At 35.3% G+C, this 22,359-nt stretch overlaps 1 protein-coding gene across 1 annotated transcript in view; it reads right to left on the bottom strand.

Moving 5' to 3' along the window:
* The window catches only part of ralgps1 (Ral GEF with PH domain and SH3 binding motif 1), a 147,933-nt gene that overhangs the window by 3,721 nt on the left and 121,853 nt on the right, over positions 1 to 22,359 (bottom strand). The window contains exons 10-19 of the mRNA XM_051117997.1: positions 20,165 to 20,302; positions 18,934 to 19,027; positions 12,326 to 12,393; positions 8,452 to 8,578; positions 6,785 to 6,939; positions 6,378 to 6,426; positions 6,099 to 6,179; positions 5,733 to 5,838; positions 3,712 to 3,804; positions 2,361 to 2,466 (exon numbers count right to left, since the gene is read on the bottom strand). Coding sequence (XP_050973954.1) covers positions 2,361 to 2,466; positions 3,712 to 3,804; positions 5,733 to 5,838; positions 6,099 to 6,179; positions 6,378 to 6,426; positions 6,785 to 6,939; positions 8,452 to 8,578; positions 12,326 to 12,393; positions 18,934 to 19,027; positions 20,165 to 20,302 — 1,017 coding nt within the window. The remainder of the gene's footprint in view (positions 1 to 2,360; positions 2,467 to 3,711; positions 3,805 to 5,732; positions 5,839 to 6,098; positions 6,180 to 6,377; positions 6,427 to 6,784; positions 6,940 to 8,451; positions 8,579 to 12,325; positions 12,394 to 18,933; positions 19,028 to 20,164; positions 20,303 to 22,359) is intronic.

The following is a 22,359-nucleotide window of genomic DNA, read 5'->3' as shown; positions in this document are numbered from 1 at the left end:
ATGTTTAAACTAACCATCTGGACTTGGTCATTCTTCAGGAGAAGATGATTTGTATACATATCAAAGTCTACATGCACAAGCCAGTGCTCACAGATCAAGATAATGCTGTTTGACTTAAACTACTTGCTGGAACTTCACCAGGATATTAGAGAAAGTTTTTCTCTTCATTTAATCAGCACAGAAATACAATGACAAATAGAAACAGCTGATAGAAAAAACATGACAATCCTTTGAGCATCAGGATCAGTTTTAGATGATCTTCCACAATGTTCCAGTTTACCTTCATCTCTGAAATCACCAACATTGAATGATTTATAGATGCCCGTTACCTGTCTACAGCTCACAACACTAAGTTCAAGTTCTCCAAAACTTTCTAATTCACACCAGCAGTCAGGAAGTGGCATGGTGTTTCAATGACAGTTGACAACAATTTTAAATTACCATAATCACACACAGTTTTATATATATATATATATATATATATATATATATATATACACTGTGTGCAGAATTATTAGGCATGTTGATATTCTGGTCATATTTTTTTTCCAAACACATTTTACCAATTCCAAACCACATCAGTCTTAATAACTACTGTTAATTTTGTGTTTAATCATTTATATGTGATATATAATTGTCCGTGAAGGCTGGAAGTGAAAAACTCCTTATATTCAGGTGTGCAGAATTATTAGGCATGTTTTCGTTTACAGCTAAAATGAGCCAAAAAAGAGATTTAACCCAGACTGAAAAGTCCAAATTATTAAATGCCCATGAGAAGAATGCAATACTAATGCATTACAAGAATTTGCAAAGTTAAGGCTTGACCATTGGACAGTGAAATGCTTGTTGAGTCTGCATGGTCAGAAAAAACAGGTGGAGAAGAAAAGATGCATGTTAACTGCAAAAGAATTAGGAATTAAGGTGAAGAATTAGGTGTGACACCATCAGGAACCGTTTCCAGTTCTCCAGCGCCACCATTTTCCAGAACTGCAACCTACCTGGAGTCTTCAGAAGTACAATGTGTCAGGTTCTCAGAGACTTTGCTTGGTAAAAAATCTAAAAAATGCCCCTGACTTAATAAGAATAACAAGCTGACGTCTTGTGAAATACATGAAGACAGTTTTTTTATATGCTTTAGAGACAGATAAGTTGAGAGTGACTCTTGAAGGACAAGCATCACATCCTCTTGTGCCTCTGATTCAAGAATTTATCTTCCAAAATCTGGCAGTAAGTTTTGGGAGTTCATTTTAGTCCATCTCTGCAAGTCAGACTTTTCAGGATAAGAGACTAAACATGAACTCCCAAAACTTACTGCCAGATTTTGGAAGATAAATTCTTGAATCAGAGGCACAAGAGGATGTGATGCTTGTCCTTCAAGAGTCACTCTCAACTTATCTGTCTCTAAAGCATATAAAAAAACTGTCTTCATGTATTTCACAACACGTCAGCTTGTTATTCTTATTAAGTCAGGGGCATTTTTTAGGATTTTTACCAAGCAAAGTCTCTGAGAACCTGACACATTGCACTTCTGAAGACTCCAGGTAGGTTGCAGTTCTGGAAAATGGTGGCGCTGGAGACTAAACGGTTCCTGATGGTGTCACACCTAATTCTTCACCTTAATTCCTAATTCTTTTGCAGTTAACATGCATCTTTTCTTCTCCACCTGTTTTTTCTGACCATGCAGACTCAACAAGCATTTCTCTGTCCAATGGTCAAGCCTTAACTTTGCAAATTCTTGTAATGCATTAGTATTGCATTCTTCTCATGGGCATTTAATAATTTGGACTTTTCAGTCTGGGTTAAATCTCTTTTTTGGCTCATTTTAGCTGTAAACGAAAACATGCCTAATAATCCTGCACACCTGAATATAAGGAGTTTTTCACTTCCAGCCTTCACGGACAATTATACATCACATATAAATGATTAAATACAAAATTAACAGTAGTTACTAAGACTGATGTGGTTTGGAATTGGTAAAATGTGTTTGGAAAAAAAATATGACCAGAATATCAACATGCCTAATAATTCTGCACACAGTGTATATTACAAAAAAAAAAAAGTTAAATGAAAGCTTTATGACTCTTCATTACAGCTGTCAATTACAACTTAAGCCATGTTTTTAAATCAAAACATTAACGGAACTTTATGAAAAAAGTACAAAAGCATTTTTTAGACTAAAATTGGTATGTAGCATGATGTAAATGAATAAAAAATAGCATAAATATTGTTTTGTAGCTAATCTATCATAGTGTGAAACTGTTTATGTTTGTGAAGAATTATATTTTAAGTCATACATATCAAATCAATTTGTGTTCATCAATGTGTTCATGCATGAGTTGTAGACAGATGCATAACAGTACCTTTTTCAGGATCAGTAAGCTGGAAAATGTTTGGATGCTCAGGGTTGTCTGGCAGAACCACAATCCAACCTGTGAGCGTGATCTTTTTACATGGCCTGGATTTATACTTGAGACAAAAAGCCACAATTACAAAGAGGTTAAGCCAAAACGTTCCCTTAACTGCATAAGTGATCTAAATGACATGTTCTTAAAGGGGTCATATGATCCGATTTCAAGTTTTCCTTTGTCTTTGGAGTGTTACAAGCTGTCAGTGCATATATAAGACCTGTAAAGTTGCAAAGATTAAAGTCTCAAACCTAAAGAGATATTCTTTATAAAAGTTAAAACTCACCAACGCCTTCCTAAAACAGCTTATTCAAACACGCCCCCACAAATCTACGTCACGGTGTGGGAAGATTTGCATGACACTGCCCAAATGTAAACGCAAAGAAAGAAGGCATAACTTTTATTCTCGCTGTAGTATTGTTGTAGCCACCACCATGTTATGGAGATGCTGTGTGTTTCGTTGCGAAAGTACTTTGTTTGGCCTTCCAAATAAGTACACAACTAGAAATCAGTGGTTAATTTATATTTACAACACTATTCCAGAACAGTACATAACCGTTACCTGAACCTGGAAGAGAAGCCTAAAATGCTGGCTGTGCACACTATAAAGTGAGGCAATTCCAGCTTTGCAAGGACAGTCTGGTGCTTCTGACTCACAGCCTGTAAGTACGTTTTCATTTTTAAAGAAGTTGTAACTGGCTATTCAAATGTGAGTTGTGAGCAGTGTAGAGTAGTGCTTGCTGTTTGATGTTTCTACGATCACAAATGCAAAACTAGTGTTATGTTTACATGACAGGGTGTGATTCAACGCAGTGCGTAAAAAGACAGTACGAGTCATTATATTCAGTAATTATGTCCTCACTGGATGCAGCAATTGCTCATTTATAATAGGTTTTACTGTTTTGGTCTTGTCGCACGGGCACGCGGCATCACAACATGGTAAGGGCCTAACATTTCTGTCACTGAATAGCTGGCCAACCAGAGCATACCATGCTTTCCGAACAATGAACTTTGTAAAAATCGTTTCAGAAAGGTGGGGCAGAGAGGAGCAAAAATAATGTACAGTATGTGGAAAATAATTTTTACTGCGTAAACGCATTGCATTACACCAAATACACAAAATAATGTTCTTTTTAGCAACATCATATGACCCCTTTAAAGCTGAAATGAATTAGTTTGGTTAAAATAATTAATTGGCAAAATAATAGGCAACACTGTTTATTTTTTCTATTTTGACCAGTTAGATGACACTTCATAAATAAAGCTTTGTTTTCACATTGACTTGAGAGGATGATTCATCACTTACATGTCTTCGCTCATTTGCTCTTAGGGCTTTAGAACCAAAATAGATGAGAATGGAGCCAGACAGGACAATCCAGTAGCGCTTCCAAGATGAGAGCTGATGTTGAGAAAATAAGAGTGCAGATCAGTTTAAGTGCTCTTCTTGAAGACGTCAAATAGACATGACTATTTTATTGACTGTATATCTATATTTATTTCTTTACTGATTTACTATCAACCAGGGCGGTCACATTGAAATTTAGCCTTTCAACAGTGAAGACCTGGCCAACAGGCCAAGACCTGGCAGCAGTACAAATGCTTTCAGATGTGCAAAAAAAATTGTTATGATTGATTACATATTTTTTTTAAAATATTAACACTGTAAAGACATGGATTCTGTAATTTACAATGGATTTAACATTATTTATTTGAAATAGAAATCTTTTCTAACAATATAAAACCCTTTAGTGTCACTAATAATGTAATTTAATGCACCCTTACTGAATCAAAGTTTTAAGGTGTGTACTCACGTCTTGGCTTGTCGACTTAAAATACATCCTCATTTTCGCCATGCCAGTGTGACATGTATGATAGATAAACCATTTATTTGCCTCAATTGTATTAATGTTTCATCAGATAAAATGTCTTAAATCACATTTTGTACAGCTACAGTGACAGCTGGATGCCTTGGCTTTGTCCAAATAAGGTATTTCCTGGAACGGCCTTAAAGGAGAAGTCCACTTCCAAAACAACAATTTACAAATAATATACTCACCCCCTTGTCATCGAAGATGTTCATGTCGTTCTGTCTTCAGTCATAAAGAAATTATGGTTTTTAAGGAAAGCATTTCAGGATTTTTCTTCATATAATGGACTTCAATTGTGGACCCGATTTTGAACTTCCAAAATGTAATTAAAAGCAGCTTCAAAGGGCTCTAAAGAAAGGAAGAAGGATCTTATCTAGTGAAACGATCGGCCATTTTTTTGAAAAATAAAAATTTGTATACTTTTTAAGCACAAAAGCTTGCTTAGCACAGGCTCTCGGATGCGTGCCCACGGGTCGTTCTTGAACGATTCGTTCATTCTGAACGAAACTTTAATGTGACTCACGAAGAACGAGTCGTCTCAAGGAGTGATTCGTTCAATCACGCATGCGCAACATCCTTCTGTACTGGAAGTAGTTCACCTGTTTGAAGTCTGTCACGTGACGCTGATTTTGCTAAATTTAACGAAATGACTTGAAAAAAGATTTGTTCATTCTGCTGAACGAGACTCAAAGTTCCGAGATGGTAAAATGATCCGAACTTCCCATCACTACTACGAATCACATCTAAGTTCATCGTCTGTGTACTACAGCTAAAAAAGGTAGAGTATGGCGAAAGTTTTCTTTTTTTTTTCCCAACAAAAAAAAAAAAAAAAAAAAAAAGACAGATCGTTTCGCTAGATAAAACCCTTCTTCCTCGGCTGGGATCATTTAGAGCCCTTTGAAGCTGCATTTAAACTACATTTTGTAAGTTCAAAATCGGGGGCACAACTGAAGTCCATTATATGAAGAAAAATCCTGAAATGTTTTCCTCAAAAACTATAATTTCTTTACGACTGAAGACAGAAAGACATATTTGTGAATTGTTGTTCTGGAAGTGGACTTTCTGTGTGAGGGCACCTGTCTGGCAACGAGTATGAATGAAACAGAAATTTAACAGTCAGAAATGGTCCGTCATGAAAATGGCTGTGACTAAAAAGTATATCTGTGACCACATTAATGCCATTGTGGGTTAAAAAAACAGTTGTTAAATCTACAGGAATATTTTAGCATGTGCAGTTCGCTACCAATGCGGTTTTCAAGCTCTGACTAGTCCAAATATGCAATCAAAGGACGTGAAAATGCTGATGTCATCGTACGCCTGCAAGATGGGCCTGTTCTTTGATTTCTTTGACACTGGTAACACATGATCTCAGTCACTGGCTTAAAATATGATTTGATAAAAGCTCTAACACAGACATACACTACTGGAAGCTATGAAGTAAATTTGACTGCACACTTACAGTGGGTTTTTTACCCTCCTTCATCAGTGTCTTTCTTCGCAGGGGCCCTTCAATGGTTATACTGCTCAGAGAACTGCATTCATAGCTGGAAACTGCCCCTGGAGTGCTGGTGAGGAAGTAAGAAAGTCATTTTTTCCACAGGTCATATCCAACATGGAGATCAATACAACCCGCAGCAAAACAACTCAAGTATGTAATGAAAATATGTACAGTAAATCAAAGATAGAAGATTAAGATAGGAAAATAAATGTAATTGTACACAAGAAAAACCCACTGTTTTTTTAAATACTTAAAAAAAAAAAAAGACAACAGCATTAACTTCAGTTATGCGCTTTATGGACACACAGGTAACATCTGTACACCTACCTATAAATATAACTTCTGCTTCTGGGAGAGTTACAGATTGGGACTCGCCAGTTTGGACCAAGTGTCGCGTACATACGGCCTCTGAAAGTGGTCAGGAAGAGGAATGTTTCACAAATAAATAATAAGTGTTGACAAAAATAAAAAATGCTGACAGCTGAGATTTTGAAAATATCTACAACTAAGAAAAAAAGTATAAATATATACCTAAAAGCAGAAAAAAACTAAATGCAATTAATTTTCTATTCTAATTTATAATAAATTATGTATAATTTGCTTTACCTCTCAACAGTACTTGATAATTCATCACTAAAAGAGCTCTCTCTACTGCCTACAGACAGAAAAAATATGAAGGTCAGGACAAAACCAAACCAGTTTTTTTTCTCTCCAAATAAATGAATGAAAAATGGTACCAGAAATATTTTAAGGTGAAGATGTCAAGTCTATTTAGAAGTACATCAATGTGGAGTTTGCAAATGACAAGAACCCACTGCAATAACAAAGCTTGAACACTAATGTCACCTAGTGGTGAAATATCAGAAATACAAGCAGTTTCACCACAGCAGTCATATTTTATGGTTGTAAGAGAAAAGAACACTGTTAAATTAGGGCACAGACAACCTTGACTTAATGGGACAAAGACTGAGATATGAGTCTGAGGTGTGTACAAAAGGAATAAACTGTAGTACCAAGTGAGATGCCGTTGGTAAATACTGAATCATGTGTGTGGTTTCTGACAGGACTGTGAGACTCTAAGAAGCTGTCGTCCAGTAGGTGTCGAGCCTTTTCTTTTGCAGGGAATGTCGCACTTTTACTCTCCACCACACCAAACTGGCACATCATGCTGAAAAGAGATGACAGAATTGAAACACAAAGACAGCCAGTCAGATTAGGCAATGTGTTCCCTTGTGAAAAAGAGTGCAGTTAGTTGTATTGAATATGCACTTGTAGTGTACTTCAGATGTTGAAAGCATATTTGTACTTGCAGATAATATAATATTAATGAAATAAAATTCAACTTAAGTGTACCTAAAGAGACTTAAAGTACACTTTCATGACCCTTCCTTAACACACAAAGTGTACTTTGTAATTATACCAAATTAAACGTTTTACCTTAAAGTACATTTTAAATCATTATGCTTTTGTCATTCTTTAAAGTAGACTTGTTTTGATGTGTCTACAAAACAATATCAATTTTTAAATCCCAAGAACTGATAAGTCTAGCCTGTTTTCAGTTAATGAACCGAATATTGTAATGCACATCCCATCCATTAAATTGCAATAATCTTTGTGCTTTGTTACTTTTGATATGAAACAAATCTCAGATTTTAAATTCTGTCAATTTTATTAGAGTTTTCAAACAATAAATGTCGTTTTGGTGATCGTCTCCTCCGCTTTAATGCCAGTTTCAGCACAAAACAAACATGAATAAACAAAATTCAGTGTTTAAACTGTGCAAAGACATCAGTTTAACAGCTTATAAACATTATACTGTACCACGTAATGTCACATTTACCTCAGAAAAAACATATTCGATGACCATAAACTCCTTAGTCAGCTAGAAAAATCAACTGTAGAGTGCTAAACATATCCTCCATATAACATATTCATTATAATAAGGGCCTGAGCACCGATGGTGCGAAGACCCTATTGGAATTGCTCAGTTTCTTCTTCTTCTCCAAAATAAATCAGATTTTTGAGGGCCTAAACATGCTCGAAAATTCACTTTGCACACACGCCAAAAGTGGTGAAAATTTACATCTGATACAGGTTTCAGAAGTGGGTGTGGCAAAATGACTCGATAGCATCACCTATAAAATTTCAACGGAGTGCCGCTCGAGCTGCATTTCACGTATATGTACGAAATTCAGTAGACACATGTATCACACCTGACACATGTATTTTTAAATGGAAGTTGTGGTTCTCTTACGATTCTGAAGAAAAAAAAACAGACAACTAAACAAAATCACATGTAGGCCTAATTTATAAGTAAATGATTCCGTGATTCACTCAAGATTTACTTGAATCATTACTGAATCAGTGTTTTTGAATGAATGATCAAAGACAAATACATTATAAACAGCCCCCTTTAATGATCTGTTCAATTTAAATGCTTTGTCATATTGGTGACACATCTATTGCAACATGTTTAGCTTATCACAAATATTATAGGCTACTTTGGTTTTTCTAGGTCGGGTCCTCACAGATGACGCATATAGGAATCGATAGGTGGAATCAAAATTTAAATTTCACAAGAAGTATCCGATTTCTAACCTTAAGTGTCCAATTCTGGAATCGATTTTCGATACCCAACCCTAGCTAGTGAACTTTTTTCATAATGTGGTGTGATACCTACTTATTCCCCAGACTGTGGCTCTTCCTGTGTCGGGCAGGAGGTGGTGTTGGAAGATGGGCAACCACTGATGTATCAGGACAGGTTGGTCGTCGGTTATATCGCACTGAGACGGACTCTTCTGAGGGTCCTGTACACACAAACACACATTTATACTTATGACAACACTTACAGACCCTAGGTAAATGTGGTACACAAACTCACATACTATCTCCATTTATATGTCTTAGATCTACTTGCTTACATGTAGACCAAAGCTGCATTTGTAAAGCCCATTCCTATCCTGTTCAAAACTAACAACCATAAAATGCTTACTAGCACCTATTAAAGCTCCATGTGTATAATTAGCAAAGGCTCTGGCTTTCAGAAGTCTAACATTTGAAAGCAGTCCCATAGTTTCACAGCAGAGAGTTAGGCATTGTGTCAAAGAGGATGGCTCAGTTTCTCAACCCAGCCACAGTATTACCGGCCTGGTAAACAAGAATACCACTCTAAAGTAGCAAAAAATAAGTGGACAGCCAGTGAAAATGTTCCCTGCAGTTATGTTTATAGGCGCTTTCCACAGTAAAATCAAACCAGAGGGGGGATGTGTTGCAATGCTGGAAATGGCTTTGGTTGATTATTAGGAGTATGTTAATCATGACATTCCCTACTGTCTTTTATAGCAGGTTAATAGGTCTCATAATGGGTAAGAAGAGCCCTTACTTAAATGAAAACAGACTTTCTTCCCAACTAACAATCGGAAGCGACTAACTCTAGTGATGCCCGTAAAGATTGCAACATTAGAGGCTATTCAAACACTAGATATCTGGGCCAAGAAAACACCTAGTTTAGTGCACAACAGAGACTTCACAAGAGTGAATAGAAAACAATACCAACAGGAATATCCTATGAAGTGTACCATAGCACATGTGACCCTGGACCACAAAACCAGTCATACATGTCATTTTTTTTTTGTTTAAATTGATAATAAATAAGCTTTCAATTGATGTATGGTTTGTTAGCATAGGACAATATTTGGTCAAGATACAGCTATTTGAAAATCTGGAATCTGAGGGTGGAAAAAAAATCAAAATGTTGAGAAAATCACTAAGTACTAATCAATACTTCTAGTACTTCTAGTACTAATCGAAAATTAAGTTTTAATATATTAACGGTAGAAAATTTACTATATATCTTTATGGAACATGATCTTTACCTAATATCCTAATCATTCTTGGCATAAAAGAAAAATCGATCATTTTGACCCATACAATGTATTGTTGGCTACTGCTACAAATACACCCGTGCTACTTATGACTGGTTTTGTGGTCCAGGGTTACATATTTACACATTTAACAGCAATAATGCAATGTTTATTAACATAAAATTGTAGCTAAACAAATTGATCAAGATGCTTTGAATTGATATGATTACCCTGGCAACCTCAAAACGTTCTATTTTTATTCCAATTTTAATATTATATAAAATTGATATTAGTTTGCTATTCAAATGAATGTGAAATTACATAAAATTAAATGCATAATCAGATCAAATGTAATAAAAGCATCTTTAATCTTCAAATATTGGCATTTATAGTATGTGATACATTTATTTTATTGGGATTGGGTTCTGATTTCTCTGTCAGGGGCTATTTTTGGATAATGAACAGCTGACTCTACATTTTGCCTTATTAAAATGAGCTAAGATATCTTATCAAAAATGCATAAATGTAATTATAATCATCTGATGTTATTGAATTCTGTTTCACATGGTTTTAATATACACAATGTATCATGTTGAAAAAAACATTATATATATATATATATATATATATATATATATATAAAAGTATCCTGGAAATGTCATGTTGGAATAAAATAAAATAAAATAAAACAATAAAATAATAAAATAAAATAAAATAAATATTATAATAAAAATGCAACCTGGAAATGTCTCCCAAAAAGTATCCTGGAAATGTCATGTTGGTATAAAATAAAAAATAAAATAAAATAAAATAAAATAAAATAAAATAAAACAATAAAATAATAACATAAAATAAAATAAATATTATAATAAAAATGCAACCGGGAAATGTCTCCCAAAAAGTATCCTGGAAATGTCATGTTGGAATAAAATGAAATAAAATGAAATAAAATAAAAGAAGAAAAGAAAAGAAAAGAAAAGAAAAGAAAAGAAAAGAAAAGAAAAGAAAAGAAAAGAAAAGAAAAGAAAAGAATAAAAATGCAACCTGGAAATGTCTCTCAAAAAGTATCCAATAAAATAATAAAATAGAATAAAATAAATATTGTTTTTTGCGAGATATAAAGTCGTAATTCTAAAAAATAAAGTTGCAATTCTAAAATAACGTCAAAATTGCAAGATATTGCGAGGGGGGAAAGACGGATATTCTCAGAATTGAAAGTTTATATCTCGTAATTCTGACTTTATAACACACAAGAAAAAAAGAGAAAAAAAGAAAAAAAGTCATCCGTGATTAAAAAAAAAGGCTTTATTTTCACAATGCTTTCTGTGTCTTTGAGAAAGACCAATGATGTCATCATATAACTTACACAGAAAAACTGCAGTAGTCCAAAAAATCGTATTCTTTCCATAGTCAACCTCCACCTGCAGTAGATGTCTTCATGACTTTGTCCAGTTCTCCCACAGCTGTTACAACCATAAAATGCTCAATGCAGTTCAATTTCCCACTCAACCATTTGAGCACATCAGAAATAGGAAACATCCTAATATCTCAGCTTTTCTTAAGCAAAACTGACAGTCACCATGATCTCATTCAGACCTTCCATTAACTTCAGACGCTTGTCTTGAGGTACAAGGACCAAACACTCTTTTAAAACATATTTCTACTCTAAACTGATCCAGCATTTATCCATACATCAAAGTTCTGCCATTAGTGCATAAAAATGGATAACTGCTCTTACACAATGGAAGTTAAAACGTGTCATTTATGTTCATGTGAACTGGGGCGTTAATGGGCTATTTATTTATTTGCAATTTACTGCATAAACTAACCAAGTTACAGTAATAAAAGTAATAAAAATGTGTCCTTCCCAGGCACAAATAAATTTCCTCACAATTTGTGTTTTTATACCTTGGGTGTTTAAGTCTAACTGATACAACCACAGCTTCAAACGTCAACGTGTGCAAGAAAAAGAGAAAAAGCCTTAAGTTTATGTATTTTAAGGCCCTGATTGGACGATGGAAAAAAACGAGATGATGTCGGGCACTTTTCTGCTCGGAGTTGCTTTTTTTCAACTTCAGGTGCTCAGAGCGCTCCGGCAAAAACGCGAAGCGCCCGGGGCGCACAAACAGCGTGCATAACACCAAAAGAAAACAATTAACATAGGCGCCTCTCACTGCAAAAACGCGTTCTCTGTCTGACCGGGGCCTAAGTCAATAGTTACCTTTAACCTACCAAGGTCTTTCTGAAAGTTACCAAAGACTACAATGTTTCAGAAAGGTGGCTCCTCCAGAGCCACTCTGCTAATGGCAGGTGGTTTTTATCTGTCCAACTGAGATGAATAAGCTCACGGAATAATTAAAGAAAAGCCACTCTCTTTAAACAAGCGCCTCTGGAACTGATCCAAAGCACCCTTCGAATGCTTACATGGGTCTCGCTCTTTCATTGCCCATCCAAAATTCACATCTGCAGAATCTCTCAACGACCAACAATGACGTCCAGAAATGCTGCAATCCACGCAGAACAGCAGCACCTCCTAAGTCAGGTACAGCTGAGGTACTTTAGCCAAATTACTGATGATTATCCATTTTTCCACTGGTAATCAAAATTCAGCAAAAAATGGAAGAGTTTACCACTTCCAGGAGGTGTTTTTGAGAAAAGTAAATGGAAAGGATGAAGGGATAAAGAATTTACCTCCAAGGTCTTCTTTGGAGGATACCAGACGAGGTGAGCTGTTCCCAGGTTCAATCTTCAGTGATAGTCTGTATAAAAAAGTTGTGACAGGGTTATTGTAAATAAAGTATCAAGTTAACACTGACATCATCATTTTTAACCACATTGTTTAAACTCATTACATTTCTCAAACTGTTATGGGAAAAGAGATTACTGATCATTTTTACATAAAGAGTATAGTTTTGGGAATAAAAGCACAAAAACAATAACTGTAAATTACATTGTGTGGTGAAAGTTGGTTAAGCTAGTTAAGGTTAGCATTTGCTAGTTAAGGGTGGTATTTTCCATTTTGCACTGAGCTTCATCATATAACGTTCCCCAAAACTAAATTAAGGTTTTGAAGAAAACATTCCGGGATTTTTCTCCATTTAGTGGACTTCAATGGTGGCCAATGGTTGGAAGGTCCAAACTGCAGTTTCAATGTTGCTTCAAAGGGCTCTACACAATCCCAGCTGAGAAATAAGGGTCTAATCTAGCAAAACGATTGGTCATTTTCTAAAAAAAAAAAAAAAAAAAGTATATACTTTTTAACCACAAACAAATGCTTGTCTTGCACCAGCCCGACTTCACGCATTCTGTAATGATGTTGGAAAGGTCATGCATGACGTAGGCGGAAGTACCAACCGAGGGCTCCACACTTACATTTCTTTTTAGGAGCATTTGTGCTCCTAACTTAAAAAATTTAGGAGCACAGTCAAAATTTTAGGAGCACCTTCTAATCAACAGTCAAATAATCTGATAAAAATTAGCCTTCCCATTACGAGGTGATATTTGACTCCTTAAAGTGATTTACAAAGGAATTTTGTTTTTACCATTGTAATGACATTTATTGCTTTATTATAACTTTATTAAAAGTATGGCATCTTTTATGTCATGTTTTCAAAAATTATATATTTTAAGCTTTTTAAAATTTCTGATTAAAACAACAGAATAAGAACAAGTGGTATAAGAATCCAATCAAATGAAATCAGTATTAGCAAAATTAATTTGCACTACACAGGTGGCACAGAAAAATATAAAAGTGGCTTGTAGGTGTATTTTCGTATGTTTAATGAAGCTCAGAGGTGGCATGAGTGCAATCAAATTCATAAATTCATGTTAAGATTAATGTTTTAAATATAAAATTTTGAATACAGAAATATTAAGTGATTTAAATAACTGAAAAGATACTTTAAAAATGAAACTAAATCTGCCAGTATGTGGCGGCAAGTCACTGATTTAATTACTGAATCATTCATTTGATTAATTTGAACGGCTGATTCATTAAGGAATAAAGCAAGTGACTGTCTTTATGAATAGAAAATTGAATCAATTCAATAGATTCGTTAAAAAACGCATGTTCATTCATAAGCAAAACACCGCTGTGTTTGAATGGAGACGCACAGCGGCACAACTGTGACTTGTTCTAGACTATTTTTGAAGACGAAATAGAGCAAAATCAGGCAACAGTGTTATAGTCAGACAATGTAAGTCACTTAATATGAACTTTCTGTTTAACTGTTGTATTAAATCAAAATATAATTTATAAACTCCCTTAAAAATCAAAAAAGTCACTCATCTTAGTTCATCGCAATCTCACAAAATTCCATTATAATCAACAAAGCTCTTTACACAGCACTGAATCTCTTATTTATACAATCTCTACACTTTGTTTATGAAAGGATTCGTGAGATATGTCTGTGATACATTACTCAACATTGCAAAAACACGTGGAAACTTTGAAGCTCCCCTCAGCACAAACACAAATATGCTGATCGGGTCACTCGCACAAGACAGACGTGAACATTTGGATGACATGGGGGTGAGTAAATTACCAGAAAATTTTTATTCTGAAAGTGAACTTCTCCTTCAAGGCCCTGGTATGCATTAGATAATTTTTTTAACCTCTCAGACCCAACGTTCAGAAGTGTTTTTGAAAGAAACGATAAACAGCCAAAAAATTTTAGGCTCAAATGGTACCGTTTTCCGAAAATGTCCTCTTTATTGTATCCCGGCTCCACAGAGCTCTCTGTAACAGCGAACAGCGGTGCCAGATGGCAGGACATGCTGTAAGCATGGGCTAATGATTTTAAGACTGTGACCCTGGATCACTGAGGTTTTCCAACCCCACAGACTGCCAGACAATGATGTCATTCCCCCAAACACAACTATTATACTGCAGTCCCATCCATTCCACCAAAACCATCCCCCTCTGGCGGCCATGCATCCTTTGGTGTTGTCAGAAAGTGCCTGAGACAATTTCACATGGAGCCCAGTCACTGTCTGAATGACTAAATACGAGCACTTAATAATATGGTGCAATGAATACGCTTTCATAAATAGTAACTTTGATGGGCTGTTGAGTTGTCTTTTGTACAATACTTCATTACAGTGATCTTTAAACCATACACAGTATTTAAAAAAGTTCAAGAACCTGATAAATATTTAGGAAAAATCATTTTAAACATCTTTATTTACACCACGATCAGCGTCGCCTTGATACGTACTACATCTTTGTGACATGTTTCGTTATGGTACAGACTCCACGTAAACATTTATCTCTACATGGCCTAGTTTTCTCTTGAGAGGTTTCACTTGATACTGAAGTAAGCCAGGCAAGTATGAACGAAGCATGAAAAAGACGCGTGAATTATGTCACTCTGCCAAAAAGGTGCCTTTCTTTATTTTCTCATATGGAGACGTGTTTGAAAGCTTTACCAGACCAACAGCTTTAAGTCATTACGGTCACCAGTCAGAATGGGGATAATGGGAAAAATTACACCAAGGCAAAATAATCCAGCTTTCCTAAAATTAAACAACGCAAGATAATTGATATCACAGTTACTAAGGTCCAGTCTTTTATCTTTCTGATTGAAATAAAATATATCGCACTTGTCACAAATGTGGTACACTTTTTTTTCCCTGTGACAATAAAAAAAATTAAAAGCATAAATCCTATCTTAACTACTATTGGATATGTTAAATATTATCTTGAATAATCAATGTAAAAGGCATGAAAGTAACTAAGATATCTGTATTCCCCTTTAAAATGCTGATTCTCATGCCCTGTTTGACTGTATCCAGCTATTAAAATACATCCTTTTTAATAATATAATTTTATATAAAAATGGCTTATCACTTGTGGCACCTGGGAAGCTTAACCATTCTATATGCATACTGTGTAAGTTATTGTACAATATGCAGATACAGTTGAAGTCAAAAATTTACATACACCTTGCAGAATTTGCAAAATGTTAATTATTTTACCAAAATAAGACCTGAATAAGAAAATAATAGTTGAATTTACAAAATGACCCCGTTCAAAAGTTTACATACGCTTGATTCTTAATACTGTGTTGTTACCTGAAAACAGCTGTGTTTTTTTGTTTAGTGATAGTTGTTCATGAGTGCCTTGTTTGTCCTGAACAGTTAAACTTGCCTGCTGTTCTTCAGAAAAATCCTTCAGGTCCCACAAATTCTTTGGTTTTTCAGCATTTTTGTGTATTTTGCATTAAGATCCGAGGGTGAAAACTATGGCGTTATTTTTTAGTCAAAAGTTATGAGCGTGTAAGACATGCTCACGAGCACATTATGTTATTTCACACGTGCAAAAATGAACCTTCAGCTGGCATGATAAAAGTACTCGCGCACAAATTCAACAACCGAGAGGTGTACAGGCAGCTGCGCGCGAGCGCCTGGCATACTCTCATAGGTTAACTCTGCTTGTACAGTGGAATCCTGCTCGCGCGCAGCGGGCTTCTGCTCGCGGAGTGCTGTTTTGCTCGCGCAGTGGATTTCTCCTCGCTCAGCTGATTTCTGCTCCCTCGAGTCTAGATGACTTTTGACAATTTGGGGGCGGAAACCAAGGAGGGCACTGACTCTCTTATGATTGGTCACTTTCATCGTAATCACACCCACAGGGACATCCTTGTACCTTGATTGACAGCTCTCATTACAGGAAGCACGGAGTCAAGGTATCTGACGGAGTTCAGCCATTCAGTTAACACTGCAAAAAAAAAAAAAAAAAAAAAAAAAAAAAAAAAAAAAAAAACAGTAATATTATGAAATATTATTACAATTTAAAATAATGGTTCTCTTTTTGAATATATTTTAAAATGTAATTTATTTTTGTGATGCAAAGCTGAATTTTCATCAGCAAGTACTCCAGTCTTTGGTGTCTTATGATCCTTCAGAAATCATTCTAATATGCTGATTTGATACTCAGTTATTATCAATGATGGAAACAGTTGTGCTGTTTAATATATTTTTTGGAATACTTTTTCAGGATTCATTGATGAGTAAAACGTTAACAGCATTTATTCATAAAAACAGCATTTATTCAAAATAAAAACATTTCTAACAATATACATCGTTACCATCACCTTTTATCAATTTAACGATCCTTGTTGAATTAAAGTACTAATTTCTTTAAAAAAAAATAGTTATTGTTCCCAAAATTTTGAACGGTAGTGTATATTGTTACAAAAGATTTCTATTCTAAATAAATACAGTTCTTTTTAACTTTTTATTCAACAAATAATCCTGAAAAAAAGTATCTCAGGTTATAAAAAATATTAAGCAGCACAACTGTCTCCGTGCTTCCTGTAATGAGAGCTGTCAATCAAGGTACAAGGATGTCCCTGTGGGTGTGATTACGATGAAAGTGACCAATCATAAGAGAGTCAGTGCCCTCCTTGGTTTCCGCCCCCAAATTGTCAAAAGTCATCTAGACTCGAGGGAGCAGAAATCAGCTGAGCGAGGAGAAATCCACTGCGCGAGCAAAACAGCACTCCGCGAGCAGAAGCCCGCTGCGCGCGAGCAGGATTCCACTGTACAAGCAGAGTTAACCTATGAGAGTATGCCAGGCGCTCGCGCGCAGCTGCCTGTACACCTCTCGGTTGTTGAATTTGTGCGCGAGTACTTTTATCATGCCAGCTGAAGGTTCATTTTTGCGCGTGTGAAATAACATAATGTGCTCGTGAGCATGTCTTACACGCTCATAACTTTTGACTAAAAAATAACGCCATAGAAAACTACTGAAATTTGAAGTTCAGGGTAAATTTAACGTATTTTGTCATCTTCTGTAGCTTCTGAAGGGCAGTACTAAATGAAAAAAATATGATTAAATTTTGGGCAAAATAAAAACGTACACATCTTCATTCTGTTCAAAAGTTTTTACCCCCCGGCTCTTAATGCATCGTGTTTCCTTCTGAAGCATCAGTGAGTGTTTGAACCTTGTGTAATAGTTGCACATGAACCCCTCAGTTGTCCTCGGTGTGAAAAGATGGATCTCAAAATCATACAGTCATTGTTGGAAAGGGTTCAAATACAAAAAATGCTGAAAAACCAAAGACTTTGTGGGACCTGAAGGATTTTTCTGAAGAACAACAGGCAGTTCAACTGTTCAGGACAAACAAGGGACTCATGAACAACTATCACTAAACAAAAAAAAAAGTTTTAAACTTTTTGTTGTAAACTTTTGAAACAGGGTCACTTTCATAAATTCAACTATTATTATCAACTCCTGTGGTCTATATGTAAATGTCTTTTATGTGAACTACCCTATTCAGGTCAGTACTAAATAAAAAATAACATGCATTTTGTATGATCCCTCTTATTTTGGTAAAATTACCATTTTGCAGATTCTGCAGGGTATATGTAAACTTTTAACTTAAACTGTATAAACCTAATTTAGGGAAAAATATATATATCTTCAACACTTCAGTTTCAACACGCCACTTGAAAGAGCCAACAGTCAACACCTAACTGAAAACTAACTTTAACATATCCACATGGAAACAGTGGAAATATGGGGATTCTGAGTTTTTCTGGATTCCTGATGTTGCGTTTATAAGTGTCTAGACTGCAAGAAATTGGACCGCAATAAAACCACCTGCCCTTTGTGCGAAACAGACAGACAGGACCACACAGTAGGAGTGAAGAAAGCTCCGGAGGAAACAGGGAAAACTCATTTAATAATGAAGAAAACATCAATGCTATGCTTGTCTTTGTAGGGGCAGAAAGCCACATGTATGCATAATACATAACATGTGTAGCATGTAACGTTAAAGCATTTCAAAAATGATACTTATTTCGAAATCTGATTCATAACATTAATTTGTCATGCCTCACCACATGTGTATAGCAGAATTTTTTTCAGAAAACCTTATTATATAAGACTGTACTAGGAAAACACATTATGGGCTTCACATGTTTATGAAGCCTGAGGCAAAGGAAATAGGGATTATATTGTAGCATAAAGTCATGCCAAGATGGTGCAGCTGTGGCTGGTAAATTAGGTGTTTGGTTGGCCTGTGGGCCGCACAGCCAAACCAAGAAGACATAAAGTCCACAGACAGCACATGTTTTAATAAATACTATAGGCAGCTGTGCAAAATGAAGTGTTAAAACCAGGGAGGGTCTCGATTTACGGGGGTCTTACAGATGTGGGTAGTTTAAAGTGAAAGCTGGCACACACATTTATTAAATGCAATAAATTGCAAGGCAAAACGCAAAGCTTAAATCACCCAAAACAATCAGCTCAGATAAACAATGGCTACTGAGCATTACAATGTGTTTGGGTTACTTACGTGTAATTGTCATCCTCCACAAACTTTTGGAGCTCCTCGATGTAGCGCACCGACATCAAATACTTCTGTACGTGTGGTAACATGACCAAATGATCTGTGGGGTAAAGAAATGTGGAGATGCTTTTTAAATTCTTTCACATCTGCACACTTGGGTGCAGGTTTATTATTTATTGGTTTATATATTTTTATTCAGATCTGGACATTAATACGAAAAGAAAGGTGAAATGCTAAAACGAAATAAATGGTATTTACATAAACAATCATGTGCACTAGCAGTCAAAAGTGTTTGAACAGTAAGATTTTAAAAGTTTTTTTTTTTTTTTTAAAGAAGTCTCTTCTGCTCTCCAAGCCTGCATTTATTTGATCCAAAGTACAGCAAAAACAGTACAAAAAATATAAATATTTTTTAACGTTTTAAAAAAACTGCTTTCTATTTGAATAAATGTAATTTATTCCTGTGATTTCAAACCTGAATTTTTAGCATCATTACTCCAGTCACGTGATCCTTCAGAAATCATTCTAATGTTCTGATTTGCTGCTCAAAAAAACATTTATTATTATTATTATTATGTTGAAAACAGCTGAGTAGAATTTTTTCAGGTTTCTTCGATGAATAGAAAGAGAATAAATGCTGTTCATGAGAACAGAAATCTTTTGTAACATTATAAATGTCTTTATTATCACTTTTGATCAATTTAAAGCATCCTTGCTAAATATAAAAGTATTAATTTCTATAATTTCTGACTCCAAGCTTTTGAATGGTATAGCATATAATGTTACAAAAGCTTTTAATTTCAGATAAATGCTGATTTTTGGATCTTTCTGTTCATCAAAGAATCCTGAAAAAAATATACTAAACTGTTTTATATATTGATAATAATAATAATAATAATAATAATTATCGTAAATGTTTCTTGAACAGTAAAATCAGCATATAAGAATGATTTCTGAAGGATCATGTGACATTGAAGACTGGAGTAACAATGCCGAAAATGTAGCTTTGATCACAGGAATAAATTACATTTTAAAACATATTCAAACAGAAAACAGTTATTTTAAATAGTAAAAATATTTCACAATATTACTGGCTTTACTGTATTTTGGTTCAAATAAATGCAGGCTTGGTGAGCAGAAGAGAGAAAAAAACACGAAAAATCTTACTGTTCAAAAACTTTTGACTGGTAATGTACATAATTAAATTAAAATGAGTATGTTTTTGAAAGCAACTTACCATAGTTACAAGACACCTGTAGATCGGAGATGATGCGTAGTAGATTGTTCATCTGATTGGTTCTTTGCTCTGTCTCAATGATGCTGTCAGAAGCAGGGTAGGCGGAGTCAATGTAGGTCATATCAAACAGGTAAATTCCTAATGTAAACAGAGAAGAAAAAGTGTTTATAGACACAGGTAGAGGAGGAGATCATTTTTATAATGAATCGGAACAATAAATATCTTGGATGACGTGGGGGTGAGTAAATTATCTGGAAATTTTTATTCAGGAAGTGAGCTAATTCTTTAAAGATGGCTTTACAAAAACGTCAAAAGTGAAAAATTAATTAAATTAATTCCACCTATTATTCTCCACAAACTCATTTATCACTTCCAAACAGATGTTCAGTACTTTGATGCACACTGTATTACACATCTGGGCTCTGAACTGTGTCAGTATTGTGAAACTTTCCACTTTCGTGGCCCCTCACCCCACTTTTAGCACAATTACACAGATAGTTCAGAGACAACTCTCTCCAGGATTCTCATGCATACTTGTAATTGTCAGGCGACAGGGACGCAACTAAACGGCATGCAGTGTCTGGCCTGAAAACTGTGGCTTGGAGCTATTGCCTAAATGCCCTTGCTTGCTTGTTAAGAGTTCTGCTTCCTCTACAGGATTCACAGAGCAGCTTGCTAATCAGCAGGTAAAGGTTACGAGGCTGTTAATGAGCGCAATTAGTCAATAGCTGACGAGCTAAGATGTTATTTACACAGGTAGTGGGATGTATCTGCTTTCTCACGCCAAGCCTAAAGACCATTCATGGCTTAACTAGTACTAAATTACAGGAAGGTGAGGGTGGACCCTCTCTGTGAGTGAAGCAAGTGGAATATGTTACATCTGTAAACTGACTGGCTAAAAAAAGTGAATCTGTGCAGCTAAGAATGTTCAGTGCTCTACCACTTCATTGTTAAACCAGATGCCACACTTGTTCACACTGTAATCATTCACTTGTACAATATGGTCAATGTTCTGATCAAGCGGTCAGAAGTAGATAGTTTTGACACCTGGTTCTGTGCTGGAATAAATGACTCGTCTCTGCCCTCATTATTCAGATCTGATGTGTATTTCCACCTCTTTCTGATGACATTTTTATAAACAGCACAACTATTTTCAACACTGACAGAACTAAAAAATGTTTCTTTAGCAGCAAATCAGCATATTAGAATCATTTCTGAAGGATCATGTGACTGATGAGAAATTATCCTGAAAATTCAGCTTTGCCATCACAGGAATAAACTTTTTTTTAAATCTATTGTTAAATTATTATTTACTGTGTTTTTGATCAAATAAATGCAGCCTGGGTGAGCATAAAATATATTATAGACCTCACGGAACGTATTAATGGTAGTGTAAGAAATTCGAACATTTACAAACAGTGCTTTTAAAACATGTCGTTGGCTGAGTGTAAAATGTAATTTGATTTGACATGTAACAATAGGCCTAGAGGAACTGTAGCCAAAAATATTTGTGACTTTGCAGCTGTCCCATAAAATGAAAAGACATATACCTGACCAAAAAATCTGCTGCACCAATATAGGATCTGGAGTTATAGCAGACACTGAAACTGTCATTTAAAGTCACAGAAATAGTCTAGAGTGTATATGTGTGTGTGTTTGTCAGAGGTCAGCCGTACAGCTGAGATTGACCCTGGCATACTTCCTGTGAAGAGTGAGGTAGCTCATTAACCTCTGACCTTTCACTGGATTCAGTTACAACAGCAAAACCAAACTGGTAATGAAAGTGCATGACCACTACTTCAGCTCCCATCTATTGGTCAACTACTATTATATATAAGATAATAGCAAGAAATCATTTAAAGGGATAGTTCACCCAAAAATTTAAATCTGTCATTAATTACTCACCCTCATGTTGTTCCAAACCTGTAAGACCTTTGATCATCTTCAGAACACAAATGAAGGTATTTTTGATCAAATCCAAGAGCTTTCTGACCCTGCATAGACACCAACGCAACTACCAGCGGCTAAAAATAACTATTGTTCTTAAATATTTAATAACTTTTGAACTGCTCATCCAATCTGAATTCTCCTTTGGATATTTATTCTCTATATTTGGACATTCAGAGGATCCGTAGTGAACGTGATTACTTCATCACATTTTGATCGCATTGATTCGTCAGAGGAAATCAATGCAT

The sequence above is a fragment of the Labeo rohita genome, chromosome 8, assembly GCF_022985175.1.
Source record: "Labeo rohita strain BAU-BD-2019 chromosome 8, IGBB_LRoh.1.0, whole genome shotgun sequence".
Lineage (NCBI taxonomy): Eukaryota > Metazoa > Chordata > Actinopteri > Cypriniformes > Cyprinidae > Labeo > Labeo rohita.
The sequence above is the reverse complement of the archived record's forward strand: the minus strand, read 5'-3'. Positions and strand labels throughout refer to the sequence as shown.